General features: G+C 41.2%; 2 protein-coding genes across 2 annotated transcripts; one reads left to right on the forward strand and one right to left on the reverse strand.

The window, feature by feature from the left end:
• Positions 1 to 83: 83 nt before the first annotated feature.
• On the reverse strand, positions 84 to 2104 carry tac3b (tachykinin precursor 3b). The gene is made up of 6 exons (XM_071535263.1): positions 1991 to 2104; positions 1732 to 1831; positions 1530 to 1559; positions 1376 to 1429; positions 779 to 833; positions 84 to 247 (listed from the first exon to the last, which is right to left on the reverse strand). Exons 1-6 carry the CDS (start codon positions 2102 to 2104, stop codon positions 229 to 231), a joined length of 372 nt encoding a protein of 123 aa, XP_071391364.1. The 3' UTR covers positions 84 to 228.
• Positions 2105 to 10760: 8656 nt separating this feature from the next.
• apof (apolipoprotein F) lies at positions 10761 to 12104 on the forward strand. The gene has a single exon (XM_071535289.1). It carries the CDS (start codon positions 10761 to 10763, stop codon positions 12102 to 12104), a length of 1344 nt encoding a protein of 447 aa, XP_071391390.1.
• Positions 12105 to 12502: the final 398 nt, after the last annotated feature.

Below are 12502 nucleotides of genomic sequence, written 5' to 3' on the forward strand. Positions count from 1 at the left end.
TATTGTACTTTTGATTTGTCATTACATCAGCATTTTTCAGCGACGGTAAAAAGCATACATGCACGGTCAATATGTTTCTCTTCACCTCTCCTCAGATAGCCTAGATGCTTAACAATGTCTTTAATTCTGTAAACCACTTGATATTTATGAGGATCCATCAGCAGTGTGCAGGACTGAAGGTCATACGGTCTGTGCAAGAGGCTGATGGGAAGAGACGTGACGGCCCCACTACACAAAGCGTTGAAACCTGAGTAGAGAGAACAAGAGAGACGGGCAGAGACTCCATGAGCTTAGAAGACCTCGCAGCAGGAGGAGAATGCAGTACAGAACATGACCGGGCCTCTTGCTGCTGATCTCTCCACACAAACCTACAAGTATTCTCCAAACACCTGTTTGGATAATGCCAGTGTTTTGGATTTATATAGAAGAAAGGTACATTTTTTATTTAGAGATAATTTGTGTAGGATGTTGCTTAGAAAATGTATGATGGCACAGTCTAAGGCTAGAACAACAATGTGATAAGTAGCCCCATTTGTCTTGCTTTATTAAATCCAATTTGGAAATTGTCAAATTCAAATTCCCACTTAGGTAAATTTGAAAACCTTTGTTTTAGACTGATGAGAAACCAGCTCACAGGGGGTATATTATGTAAAAAAAAAAAAAAAAAAAGATAGTTGTTGCAATTAAGGCAATGATTTGAAACATGATCCTATGTGAGCTGGGCTATAGCCTACTTAAAAGATGTTTAAGTTTTTAATTATCAAGTTAGATTTATTACCGCAGCCTCCCATGATTGACGAAAAGGCCTCCTCTTGCCTGTGAATAGTCACCCCCTGTGCAGGGATGACACATACAAAGAAATCACATACAAAGAACAAATACGGTTTAAATATGTGACCTGCAGTCTGTGGCTGGATATCATCCTGACTCAGCAGGAGCCCTGTTCATCCACAAGATGTTGCTATTGTGCCTGTTATTGTGTAATAGGAGGCACCAGGGTATATTTTTGGTATATTTACACTTGTGAATATGACATTTAGCTGATAGGATTAGCTAGATTTACTAGTAGTAGGCCTACAACTTTGTCCACTCTTTCAATACTCATAACTGTATGAAGTAAAGAGAAATGGTTGCAAGCACTGCATCTTAGAATAAGCTATTAACATTTTTAAGCTTTTTTAAGTGGGCCTAATGAGTATCAGGTTAGTAATACTGGGAGTTTTTACTCCTGTTATGGATGAAATGTCAAATATCAACAAACACGCTCCAATGAGCGGTGACAATCAATAGAATACTGGAAGAAGAAGCAAATAAATTGCTTTCACTTTTGTTGAAGTGTGGAGCAACAAGAGCAATCTTGTTTGCTGACACTCACTTGGTTCTGAGGTCTTGCGTCCCAAGAGACTAGTGAAGAAGTCATCCAAGTCTCCTGCATGAGATGAGCAGCAAAGAAATAGGCTATTAGGTGAGATCATCACAGCAAAATATTGGATACTGGCTCTGCACTGAATACAACTTAACGGTCTTACTTTTTCTTGATATGGGAGTGCCTCTGCGGTCTGCAAAAAAAGGAGCCATGGGTAAGATGACAGATGAGCAGGCTACAAAAGCCTATAGGACAATGAAGGCAGGAGGGTGGCAGAATTCCTGAGAGTACTAATAGGAGGAGGTGTGACCAGCAAGCGTAGCTTACTGTTTGAATGAACGAGAGACAAGAGGCAGGATATTTACCTGCACTTCTCCTTCCCATCAGACCCACAAAGCTGTCGTAATCAATGTTACTGAATCTCTTTAGATCTGCAAAATCATTAGGGAGGCACTCCGGCTTATTCTGAAAAGCAAAATGAGAGGCAATAAACACCAGGCCTGCCAATCTGCCAATTTGCATACCACATTTTCACTTCCACCCAGGACAGGGAAATTGTTGACTTGACTCACATGAATTTGTATAAATCAACAGATGGATGTAAGATCGATGTGTAAGTTATACCTCTGTCAGTAATTTGTAAGTGTCTTCTTTACACCAAGACCTCACAGGGCATGAGAGCAGGAAAACCAAGGCAGTCAGCGTAGCCAGAGTCCAGCTGTTGGCAGTTCTCTCCATTACTCTAGAATTAGATGTAAAGTAGAAAACATTTACACAAGATTAGGCTGCGAGGTAGAGTTTTCCTGCTGCAGCCATTTCTCATGCAACAGCAAACTTTTGCCCCTTGAGTCTTTGGTTAAACTCCTCTCTGTAGCCAGCGGAACGACAGATTTGTTCCGGTCGGTGTTTCAGGTGGGAAGTTTAACGACGTCAGGAGCGTCAAGTGATAAATGTCCCCCCGTTAGCAATCACGCTTCACTACCGTGCCATGCCTTCTGTTGTTGCGCTCGCCTATTTGTACAAACATTGTTAATTTATGAATGCGCTTAAGTTGAATCAAACGATCGTTATGTTTGTTTTTATTTTATTATTGGGCGGGCGGAGTGCGGAGCCGAGAGCACTGCAGGAGTTTAACTGTGTTTACCGGTACTGTGGAATAGCTGTATTGTTATTCAGCTGATATAATGCAGTGCAATTAATTGTGCATTAACTGTAGAGCACTCGCGTAATCATTTTGTATTAATTGTTATTTAATGTATTGCAATGTTATCTGTAATTTCTGTCATGAAGCAGTAACGTGAGGCTGCTCTAGTAAACGCTCTTTCTGTATGACCAGTCTGCCACAGACTTTGAAGCACTGCTTTAGTCTTTTCAGACTTAACTTTTTTCAGATATTTTTAATCAGCTCAGTGCCTCAGTCTGTTTGCCTAAGAGATCCAGGACCAGTTCTTTCACATAACAAGGTTGCAAGTGCGATATTTCTTCGACAACAGACCAACTTACATGCTGCTCATGTTAATTCTTGGTAAATAGGCTACTCTTGTTGGGGAAGTTCAGCACGCGGAATCCTGCAACCTGATGTCAAAACGGCACTCAGGTTAAGTATTAACACCTTGAAGATGTTAGTTCTGATCAGCCAAGGCTTCATGGCACTCGCATCCAACTACGCGACTCGTAATCATTGCGCAATCGATTCGTAGTAATCCTATAATAGATTTTTAGAAGGACACTTCCCAAATATCACAGCTAAACTAAGTCTGTGTAGGAGCAGTAACGGATTGTCACAGGGGACATAAATGCCATAAAGTACAATAATGTCACAATAAACTCACTATTGATTACCACAGACACATAAATCCCGACAGGAATATTATAGATATATGATACGAGATTTCGTTAGGGAGCAATAGGTAGGTTATAGGATATGGATGACGATATGGCAATATATTTCATACACAGTCTAGGCTGTACTATAAAGACATAATAAGCAGCGTAGTGGTGTTTTGGAGGGGAGTGTATGGATGCAGAATTGAATTGGATAGGCTACAGCCTTTTTATGTGTTTCCCATTATCAAGCAAAGGGCTTTAATGCAAAACAGACCCATTTCAAACTAATGAACGCGCTCAATCAGTCAATTAATTGATTCGTCCAATTAACCATTAACATTAATGTCTCGTGAAACAATTAAAATAAATGTAGTTTTGTCAGGATATAGGCTACCTACCTTTATTCCGTCTGTGACTGATAGGGTAGTATAATAGGCTATGATGTATTGCACTTTTATGACAATAATCTATATAGAACAGAAAGATTCCATGCAACAATGACAATAATCTATACAATAATAATTCAGTAATCTATTGCAAATTTATGAAAATATCATCTTACCTGTTAGCGATGATATCCTGTATTGTTCCTATAGGCTACAGTAAACTGGTATCTGGGCTGTTAAATACTTGGTGTTATGTTCTCCAGGTTCTCTGAGGCTCAACTCAGAACAAGTATTTCTGTTCAGCCTATCTCAATTATTATAGTACTTCAGCACACTTGTAATCCAATCAGAGCCCCACCCGCGATGCCCCCCCACCCCTCCACACACAAACTACTTCTCCCTCCCAGTTTGTAGCATCTTCTTCAAGATGTCTCCTGTTGAAATTGACACTAAAAGAGACAACAAATATGTAATTGAAGATTGCATGCGCTTGGTTGTTTGCAAAAATGATGATGCAGTTCAAGAAAATAAAACAAACAACTGTTCCCTAACAAATCATTGCACTGATGATTTTTTAATATTAAAGATAAATCAACTTTACATTGCACTGTTATGAAAGATAAATCAACTTTATGTGACAGGTTGTTATACAATATTTCTGTGTAAGCCTGTAGCTGAAAATAGTTGACCAATACCTCACCATAGGCCTACTTAATATTACTCACAATGGTCCTAAAGGTTGGTCTATAGGCCTTTTAAACCCAATAATTATGTGACTGTCGCCAATCCCATTCCTGTTTGAGAAGTGCAGGCTCGTACATCAGAGACAACAGAGAATGATGTGCCATTTGCCCTGAATAGCACTGAAAAGTGCTATCTCCCAACCTGCTGCCACACCAACACGTTTCTCAATGAATTAAAGGTTGCACAATGTTCAAAACGTGTGGGATGTGTTGTGGTTCAGTGTGGACAAACGTTATATCATGTACACATCAGAGTCTCTATCCCTTCCATTCCTTCATCTGCATGATCTCAGCGACATTTTTTGCCTTTCTTGGTGAGAGTTTCCCTGCTGACAGCCCAATATTCTCAACACGAAGCAGCGTGTGTCCCAGAAGAAACAGGGTGTGTAAACTGCCTGTGTGCACGTGCTGCACTTGGGAACAGATGTGCGCCTTGCCTTCCTGACGAGCGGATGCTGCTGTCTTTTCCACACTGGCACCGGCCTGTGTGTCAGACCCAGCAGAGAGCTAAATACCTCCTACACGCCTCAGGATTGATGACCAGTTCACTCTCACTGCCTGGAATTCATCTGACAGCCCTCTTCCCTCCACATAACACAATTGTAGGCTCATAACATGAAACAGGCCAAAGATATACAATGCTTCACTCTGTTTTACCTATTTATCCTGGTTAGGGAAACCCTCTCTTGCATTGGCAATATGAGTAGTCTATAAATGCCGACTGACTGGCCTCAAGTTTGTTAGGAAACTGGATGGTCAGTGGACACTTTGGCTGATGTGCGCTTAAGCCCCAGCCTCCAAAAACCTACCAGTCACAACGTGGCCCAGTTGGAGGCTTCGTGTGGAGACAGGACTGAGCGGGAGCCTTACCGAGAAGTTAAAATTAGACTGCTTTTTATTGCACAGTGAAGTAGTGGTGCTAATCCCAGGTTATTGGCGTTTATTGTGTTAGTCTGACAGTGTGTATCTTGTGTGTGTCTGTATGAGGGCTGAATTCTCCCCTAAGACACCTTGTATTCATCTGTGTGTGAAACTCTGGACCTTGTCACAGAACATGATTCATTTCTGGAGGTGTAAGATTGTACTGTTTGTGTGTGTGTGTGTGTGTGTGTGTGTGTGTGAAAGAGAGAGAGTCTCTGAAGACTGATGATATTCATTTTCCCCTTTGCCCCGCAGCATTGTTGAGCACATGGTAGCCAAATGCAGTTCCTCGTTATGTACTTTTTATATCCAAATTTTATATCAAATATTTATATCTAGATATATCATTTGTATATTTATATAGTATAAATTATATATTTATTTTGAATGTTAAAAACATATTTGATATTTGTGTGTGTGGGTGCATGTGTGCCCACAGCTCTTCCAAGTGAGAATGTGTCAGTCGCACCTCAGATCACTCTTCATTAACACCTCTGGAGGCGCTTTGCATCACTTAGGTCACTCTCTTCTCTCTCCAGGCTTTGTGTCTTTTTAGACCAGACGTCTGCATCTGTCAGCCAGCCTCACGTGTGTTTTCTATACACACCCCTTGTCATTATGATTAATATGTAGGATGAGAGCAGCTCGAAGCACCAGACATGTAATTAAGGCAGTGCAACCGGGATGAGATCTAAGAAGATGAAAAGGAGAAGAAATGTTTAATTCCTGACGTCGTTGCAGCAGCAAAAGTAATAGGATTCAGCAAGGAAAAATAAAATAGAGTAATGTAACAGGAGTGCTGATGCACTAAATGTTGCACGTACGGTCTTTAAAGTATCACACAAGCTTGTCAAAGCTTAATTTTGGTAAAATGTATGGAAAATCATACACAGCAATGTCGTCAGTGTCACTGTCAACACTATGCCAGTGTACACACAAGTCCACACTCATCAGAGACACTTTTAGATAGTTTTGAATAGCCGCCCCAGAGCCATATCAGCTCTATGAGTGGACAAACAACTCTTCAATCAACACTTGTTATCTCCAAATAATTGTCACTGAAAAATCAACACTTGTTAACACTGGACATTTGTTGTGTATGAACTAAAAGAACATCTAAAGATCCAAACCTGGTGCAAGGTTTGTTTAGTGTGCTTACATGAAAACAAAATTCTAATTCTTTATGTTATTCACTTGAATCTTTTTGTTAGAATTATATTGTCTTCTTTTTGAAATGTTGAGGCTCTATGACTTCACATCAGGATAAAAGCTGATCTGGTTTGCAGGATGCACCACATGGTTGAGCTGACAAATAAACTCCATCTGCACACACTGCCTTAATTGTGTTATGCTGTTACGCTCCTCTCTTTCTTGCCTATCTTATTTGTATTACCTAATAGACTATGAACTGTCTGTCCCAGAAGCAGTTCAATTCTACCTACTTGAAACACATTATAAAAACACGTCTATGCACTAATGTAACGTCAAGTCCACAATGAGCTCAGCTGCCTTGTGGTTACAGTACAATATCTTTGATGCAGTTAGCTTGTAAATTCAATTTCCACTTTAGTCAAAGCTTGGCACCCAACATCATAAAATGTCCATGTGGGAGGAGTATAGGAACAGTAAGTAGTGATAAAGAGTACATACTGTAGCGTTAGCATATAGATATTTGAAAGGAAAAATGTCTCCAATTTTAATTATTAGAGTTTTGACACAGAGTTTGAAGTAAACTTGTGTTGGATGTCTCAAAACACTCACCATTCACTTTTTTGTGTAGGCTACTCTGATCTGTAAACACCAGCAAAAAAATTTGATGCAAGGAGTTTCAACTCCCTTCTTAGTTGCTTTGTTGCCACTCTTCGGAATAATTTGCTTTGATAATGTGAGGCTATTATGGACGTTTCTGGATTATTAGATAAATTATGCCTTAAATGATTTTGAGAGTGTTATATTTAATATATTATTTAGGTTTGACTCAAAGACACGATAATTGTACTGGGATAATCCCTGTGATCACATATATCACAATGGTGACTCACCATAAATGAGCCTATGCTCTCAAGACACAAATCCTGATGGGTAATCAAACCTCAACAGCTGAGCGTAGGACAGTCATGTTTGCATTGGCATGTTTTGATTGGTCTCTGGGGGACCTTTCCCATCTCCTAACTGGAGTTGATTCTCAAAATTCCCTAGAGAAATGAATACATAAGAAATGCTCAAATTACCTATTTACAATCACACGACAGGCTGGTTTTGTCTTGGTAAAACCTAGTGGGCTGCTTCCTTATACTCAGGCTGGAATGAATGAAAGAGGTGGAAAGAGGTGGATGCATTTATGATGACAAAAGGTCTCACTGAACGAGTCTACATCTTATGTTAATTACACATTTAACTTTAAGACAGTCCACAGTACATCACACTTTGCTCAAGCCTGCTAATCTTGACTGTGTGACCTAAACGTTTGAGTGTTTATGTCTTCATCACTACACAGCAAGACTGTATTGTTTCAGCAGTGAAGGTCTAGCAACAGGAGAGTCATGCTGTATGCAAGAGGACTGTCTTTTATGGTAAAACACCACCCTCTAGTGCTGTAAATCAATGCATCTCAGCCAAACACCACACACACACACACACACACACACACACACACACACAAGCATGCACATTACAAGCATGCCCTCTGCCTGCTCCAACATGCCTCTCATTGATCATTTCTCTCTCTGAGATGTTCAGATCTGCCTGGAGTGCTCAAATCCCAATAAAGCTTTATGTATGATGAGTGGTATGATCACCTAAATCATTGCTCTGTACTTTAATATGATGAATAGATATACTTAAATATACCTCAGGAGATGTATTATATATATCTCAAAATATGTAGGTACGCTCTGACATTTGGCCTATTTTTTTTTTACAATCAATAGTCTGATTGAGTGATTTTTACATACACCATGGATTAATTTATGATATAATTAAATGATAACTGATATCACATTAGATATTAGACATTTGGAAGCTTTTGAGGGGAAACTTAAGAGGCCACATTTTTCAAGGAATCTTAATTTTGAAGATATTTTGAAGGTTTCCCTTTGCATTACTATGTAAAAAAAAAAAAAAAAAAAAAAAAAAAAAGAAATCCTCTCACATTATTACAGTAATAAAGACTTGTTTTTTTCAGCAAGGTCCAATACAGGTTTGCTTGCCTGCACTGTGTTGTTTTTGTCCACTGTGGACCATTTTGATCTTGAATGGGCCTTTGCCTCTCATTTTGAAAAGGGTAAAATAGCTCCACTCTCACTCAGGAAAAAAACATGAGTACTCTCTCAGAATTAAGCCATTTAATTTGTAAGAGCAGTGTGTGTGTGTGTGTGTGTGTGTGTGCAAGTGAGAGAGGGAGTGGGGGAGAGGGACGGAGGGAGGGAGATATAGTGGAATTGGGGGGAAACCAGGCCAAATTCTTTGAATCCCGGGGAAATGAGAGTGGTCTTTTGTCCTTAATATTGGTCACAGTGCAAATACCAGTAGAAACAGAGAAAGGAGCATGTGGAGAATGTGGAGATTAGTATATTCACTTCATTTTACTATTTTTACATGCTTTTAAATTCCTTTCCCCTGCCTCTCATTCGTTCTATTTAGGGGCATATAACTCATTGGAAAGATGTCATTGTAGAGCCCTGATAGTAATTATATTTATTTCTTACTAAGTTGAGTATTAGCCATAAGTTGAGAGTCCATTTTGTCTTTGCCTGCATTCTCATCAATGTTACAGATAGGATTATTAGAATCTAAAAACAGAATAAAAACAGAAACTCATAGTCATAGTGAGTCAAGTAAGGTCACATGTCTAAATGACACTGATGTATCCCCTGGGGCAAAGGCCATGCTCTTCTGGGAGCTCTGACAGCCAAAGAGATGGACTTTTATCTACAATTTCTATGGTGTGAGTGAATGGGACCTCGGAGGGTAAAAGAGGTCTGTTCTCAGCTGGAGTTCAGAAGCACCGGAAGATAGAAATGTGTTGAGATGTCGAAATGCAGGGAGAGTGAACTGTTTGTTTTGCAGTGACAAACATCGTGCAGCTATGATTTGGGGTTGGTATATTTTCTTTTAATTTGTGAGTAGTTTAGTTACCTCAGATAGTCCCCTGTTTCCTCATTTCACTTCTTAACCACAAAAGAGAGAAATTTGCTCAGGGCATGAGGGGAGATTTCTGCCAAGAATGTGGGTCAAAAACAAAACCCACCGACTACAGCAAAGGAGAGAGAGAGAGAGAGAGAGAGAGAGAGAGAGAGAGAGAGAGAGAGAGAAGGGAGATATATAGAGAGAGAGGGGGGGGGGGGATGAGAGGATGCCAAGGCAAACAAACAAAAACGCTTTAGAAAACATGGACCTTCCCCACGTGAATCAATATTCTAGCCCTGATCTCCCTGTTGAGCAATGAGGCCAACTCAAAAAAGAAGAGGGAGCTGAAAGACAGAGGAGATGGAGGGAGGGCTGTGGGATGTCATCTGTAAAGGAAGAGAATCTCATTGGAGGCAAAGAGAAAGAAGATCGCTATGCATGTTTTCAGTTTAAAAAAAAAAAAAGCATCCTACATGCTGAAGCCATCTTGGTCTGACTATTACACTCTGGACTCCAGATCAAATTCTTAAGGTAGGTGTTGGACAAATAGCTGCAATGAAATTATGAAGTTATGGGTGAAACATAATTTCTATTTTTAATTTAATATTTTTAATTCAGTGCAAAGAAGGGACATGCAGAAATGCTTCAGTCCCGTCTCAGTATTGGAGTGTGGACCATCTGTTTTTGTTTCCCTACAATGTTCAGCCTCTCTGCACCGAAATTGTCTTCTAACCTGAAAAACTTGAAGATTTCAGTAGTTTTCATAGGGGGTCATAGAGGGAAAGCACTCTGATTTCCCCAAGGAATAATCTTGTTATTCAAGATTTCAAAATAATATGCTGTATATTCTTTAGGCCTAAAAACACACAGCATATTATTTTGAAATTGTATACTTTTAAGGCATAAAAATACACAGCATATTGTTTTGAAATTTTATATTTTTAAGGCCTAAAAATACACAGCATATTATTTTGAAATCCTACACTACACCTTTTTAGAGTTACAGGCAATCAGTGTCAAATGTTTTTTAATTTTAATTAGCAAGTATGTATATATGGAAAACATTTTTCCAATTTGTGAGGCATGCAATATTTTCTTGCTGTTTCTGGAGGAAAAGGGACAACTACAAAGACGGCTCCGTGAACTAGTTGGCAAATAGCCAGTTAAACTCTGTGTGAGACTAGGTAAACATGGTAAAGCTCACAGGCCTAACTCTTTCAATGACAGCACACAAAGCAAACAAAACTCTTATTTCATCATCAGACAGAGATTGTTCACATTCAACAAGTGCAATGAGGACGCATGGGCTAAGTTTGTTGGCTTTTGTTATTTTCCAGACTCCTCTGTCCAGTGCAGTGCTGTTGGAAAGGGGCTCAGACAAGCGGAACGATGCACTCCAAGTTGAAGTGGCTGATTCTGATCCAGGTCCTGCTGAATGAGCAGGCTCTGTGCAGGGTCCCACCTCCTCTGGCACTGAGGAACACTCCGCTTCCAGGTGCCACCGTCCAGGAGGAAGGAGGGACAGCCAAAGAGGGTCAGCAGCCTCTCCTGGGATCCCGACCCCACCTTGGTCTCCCATCTGTAGAACAGGCTGGTCATACAGCGACGGGTATTCAGAAAGAAGACAGAGTCCGGTCTGCAGAGCGTATGATTAACATTCTTGGGGCAAAGCTTAAGCGGCAGATGCAAGACCATATTCACATTCAAGGGAATGTCAGCTGTGAGGAGCTGCTGTCTGCTTCCACCATGGATGACCCATCCTCCTCCATGTTTCCCCAGGAGCTGCTGGGTCTCTCTCTGGTGCCCGTGTTGGTAGTGGCAGGCTGCCCAAAGGAGGCGCAGACCCTGGTGCTCAAGCTGTATGACCTGCTGGGAGTGGCAGATGTGGAGGAGCTCCTGATGGAAGTGGGGGGTCTGATAGAGAGGAGGATGACCCAGCCAGCGTCTACACCAGCACCAGCATCAGCAGCATCGTCCTCAGAGAAAGCTCAAGCAGAGCGCCACATAGAGGCTGTGATGTTTAACATCCAGCAGCTGGCCATGGTTGGAGAGGGTGGGATGGGACCAGGAGCCTCTGAGCAGGGGACGCAAGGAGAGGTGTGCGAGGGCTGGACGAGGGTGAATGGAACCATGCTGTTGGGAAAGGCTGTGGAGGGAGTGGGCGGGCTGGAGGAGGCTGTGAGGGCCTGCGAGAGCCTGGGAGTCCAGTGTGCTGGTGTGGCCCGTGGTGGATTACTAAAACCTGGGAAGTACCAGGCGGTGTTGAAGAAAGGCAGCCGTGTCCTGCCCTCAGAATCCTCAGAGTCTGAATGCTGGATCCGCCAGTGCAACGTGGAGGAGGACGTTTCACTCCCTACAGCTGCAGGTAGACGGATGAAGCGCAGCCCCCAAAGGAACTGCATCAACAAGAGGGAGGAGCGCGTCTACAATGTGGTGGAGTGGATCCCGGCAGTCAGCACCCTCTACAACTTAGGCACAGCTGTGTATTACGCCTCAGTCAACTGCTCCGAGACGGCCAAGGAGAGAGCCATCCTGAGCGCTGTTGACCTTGGCACCGATGCGCTCATGGCAGTCACAGGGGGGACAGCCGGGGTGGCAGGCTACGCCCTGGGTGCAGGGGTGAAGACTGGTGTGAAAGCCGGCATCAAGTATCTGCTCAGTTCCATGAAGCAAGACGACGACCTGATGGTGAACCAGTACAGCTGGGAGCAGGGGATCATCACCATACATTAAGATAAAGGATCAATGAACCGGCTATCTCTCTGGCTTAGCTAATTCCCCATTGGCAACAAATATCTAAATTAGTTGTTTAGTTATTAAGTTATTTTAAATTTTTTGTTAACTGACACAACAATTTATGCCCAGGGATGGTGAGTAACAAATTACTTTAACAGGCTTTATATAATCTGAAAAATCTGGGAAAACATGTAAGATTATAGATAATTTTTAATCAGTGAGTCATTTCACAATGGATTACTCAGAAACTTGTTTGAAAGGTAAAAAAGCTTTTTGTTTGTGTGATTGTGGACACAAACGTCATTTTACACAATATGAAATAATGGTTATTCCTGATTGGAGATTATGTTGATAATGATATTCATATAGTCTGTAAATTGCAATAAATTGTCTGT

This window comes from Centroberyx affinis, unplaced genomic scaffold (genome assembly GCF_046629955.1).
Source record: "Centroberyx affinis isolate AG114_WGS23_722 - 3 ecotype Tasmania unplaced genomic scaffold, CSIRO-AGI_Caff_v1 ptg002685l_1, whole genome shotgun sequence".
In the NCBI taxonomy this organism is placed as follows: Eukaryota; Metazoa; Chordata; class Actinopteri; order Beryciformes; family Berycidae; genus Centroberyx; species Centroberyx affinis.

Excerpts from the sequence above, each read along its gene's own strand:
- apof (XM_071535289.1), top strand. The coding sequence starts at position 10,761 with ATGCACTCCAAGTTGAAGTGGCTGATTCTGATCCAGGTCCTGCTGAAT.
- tac3b (XM_071535263.1), bottom strand. The coding sequence starts at position 2,104 with ATGGAGAGAACTGCCAACAGCTGGACTCTGGCTACGCTGACTGCCTTG. Across the intron at positions 1,560-1,731 it reads GATGGGAAGGAGAAGTGCAG|ACCGCAGAGGCACTCCCATA; the intron begins GTAAATATCCTG and ends CTTTTTTTGCAG. Across the intron at positions 834-1,375 it reads ACGCAAGACCTCAGAACCAA|GGGGTGACTATTCACAGGCA; the intron begins GTGAGTGTCAGC and ends ATCCCTGCACAG.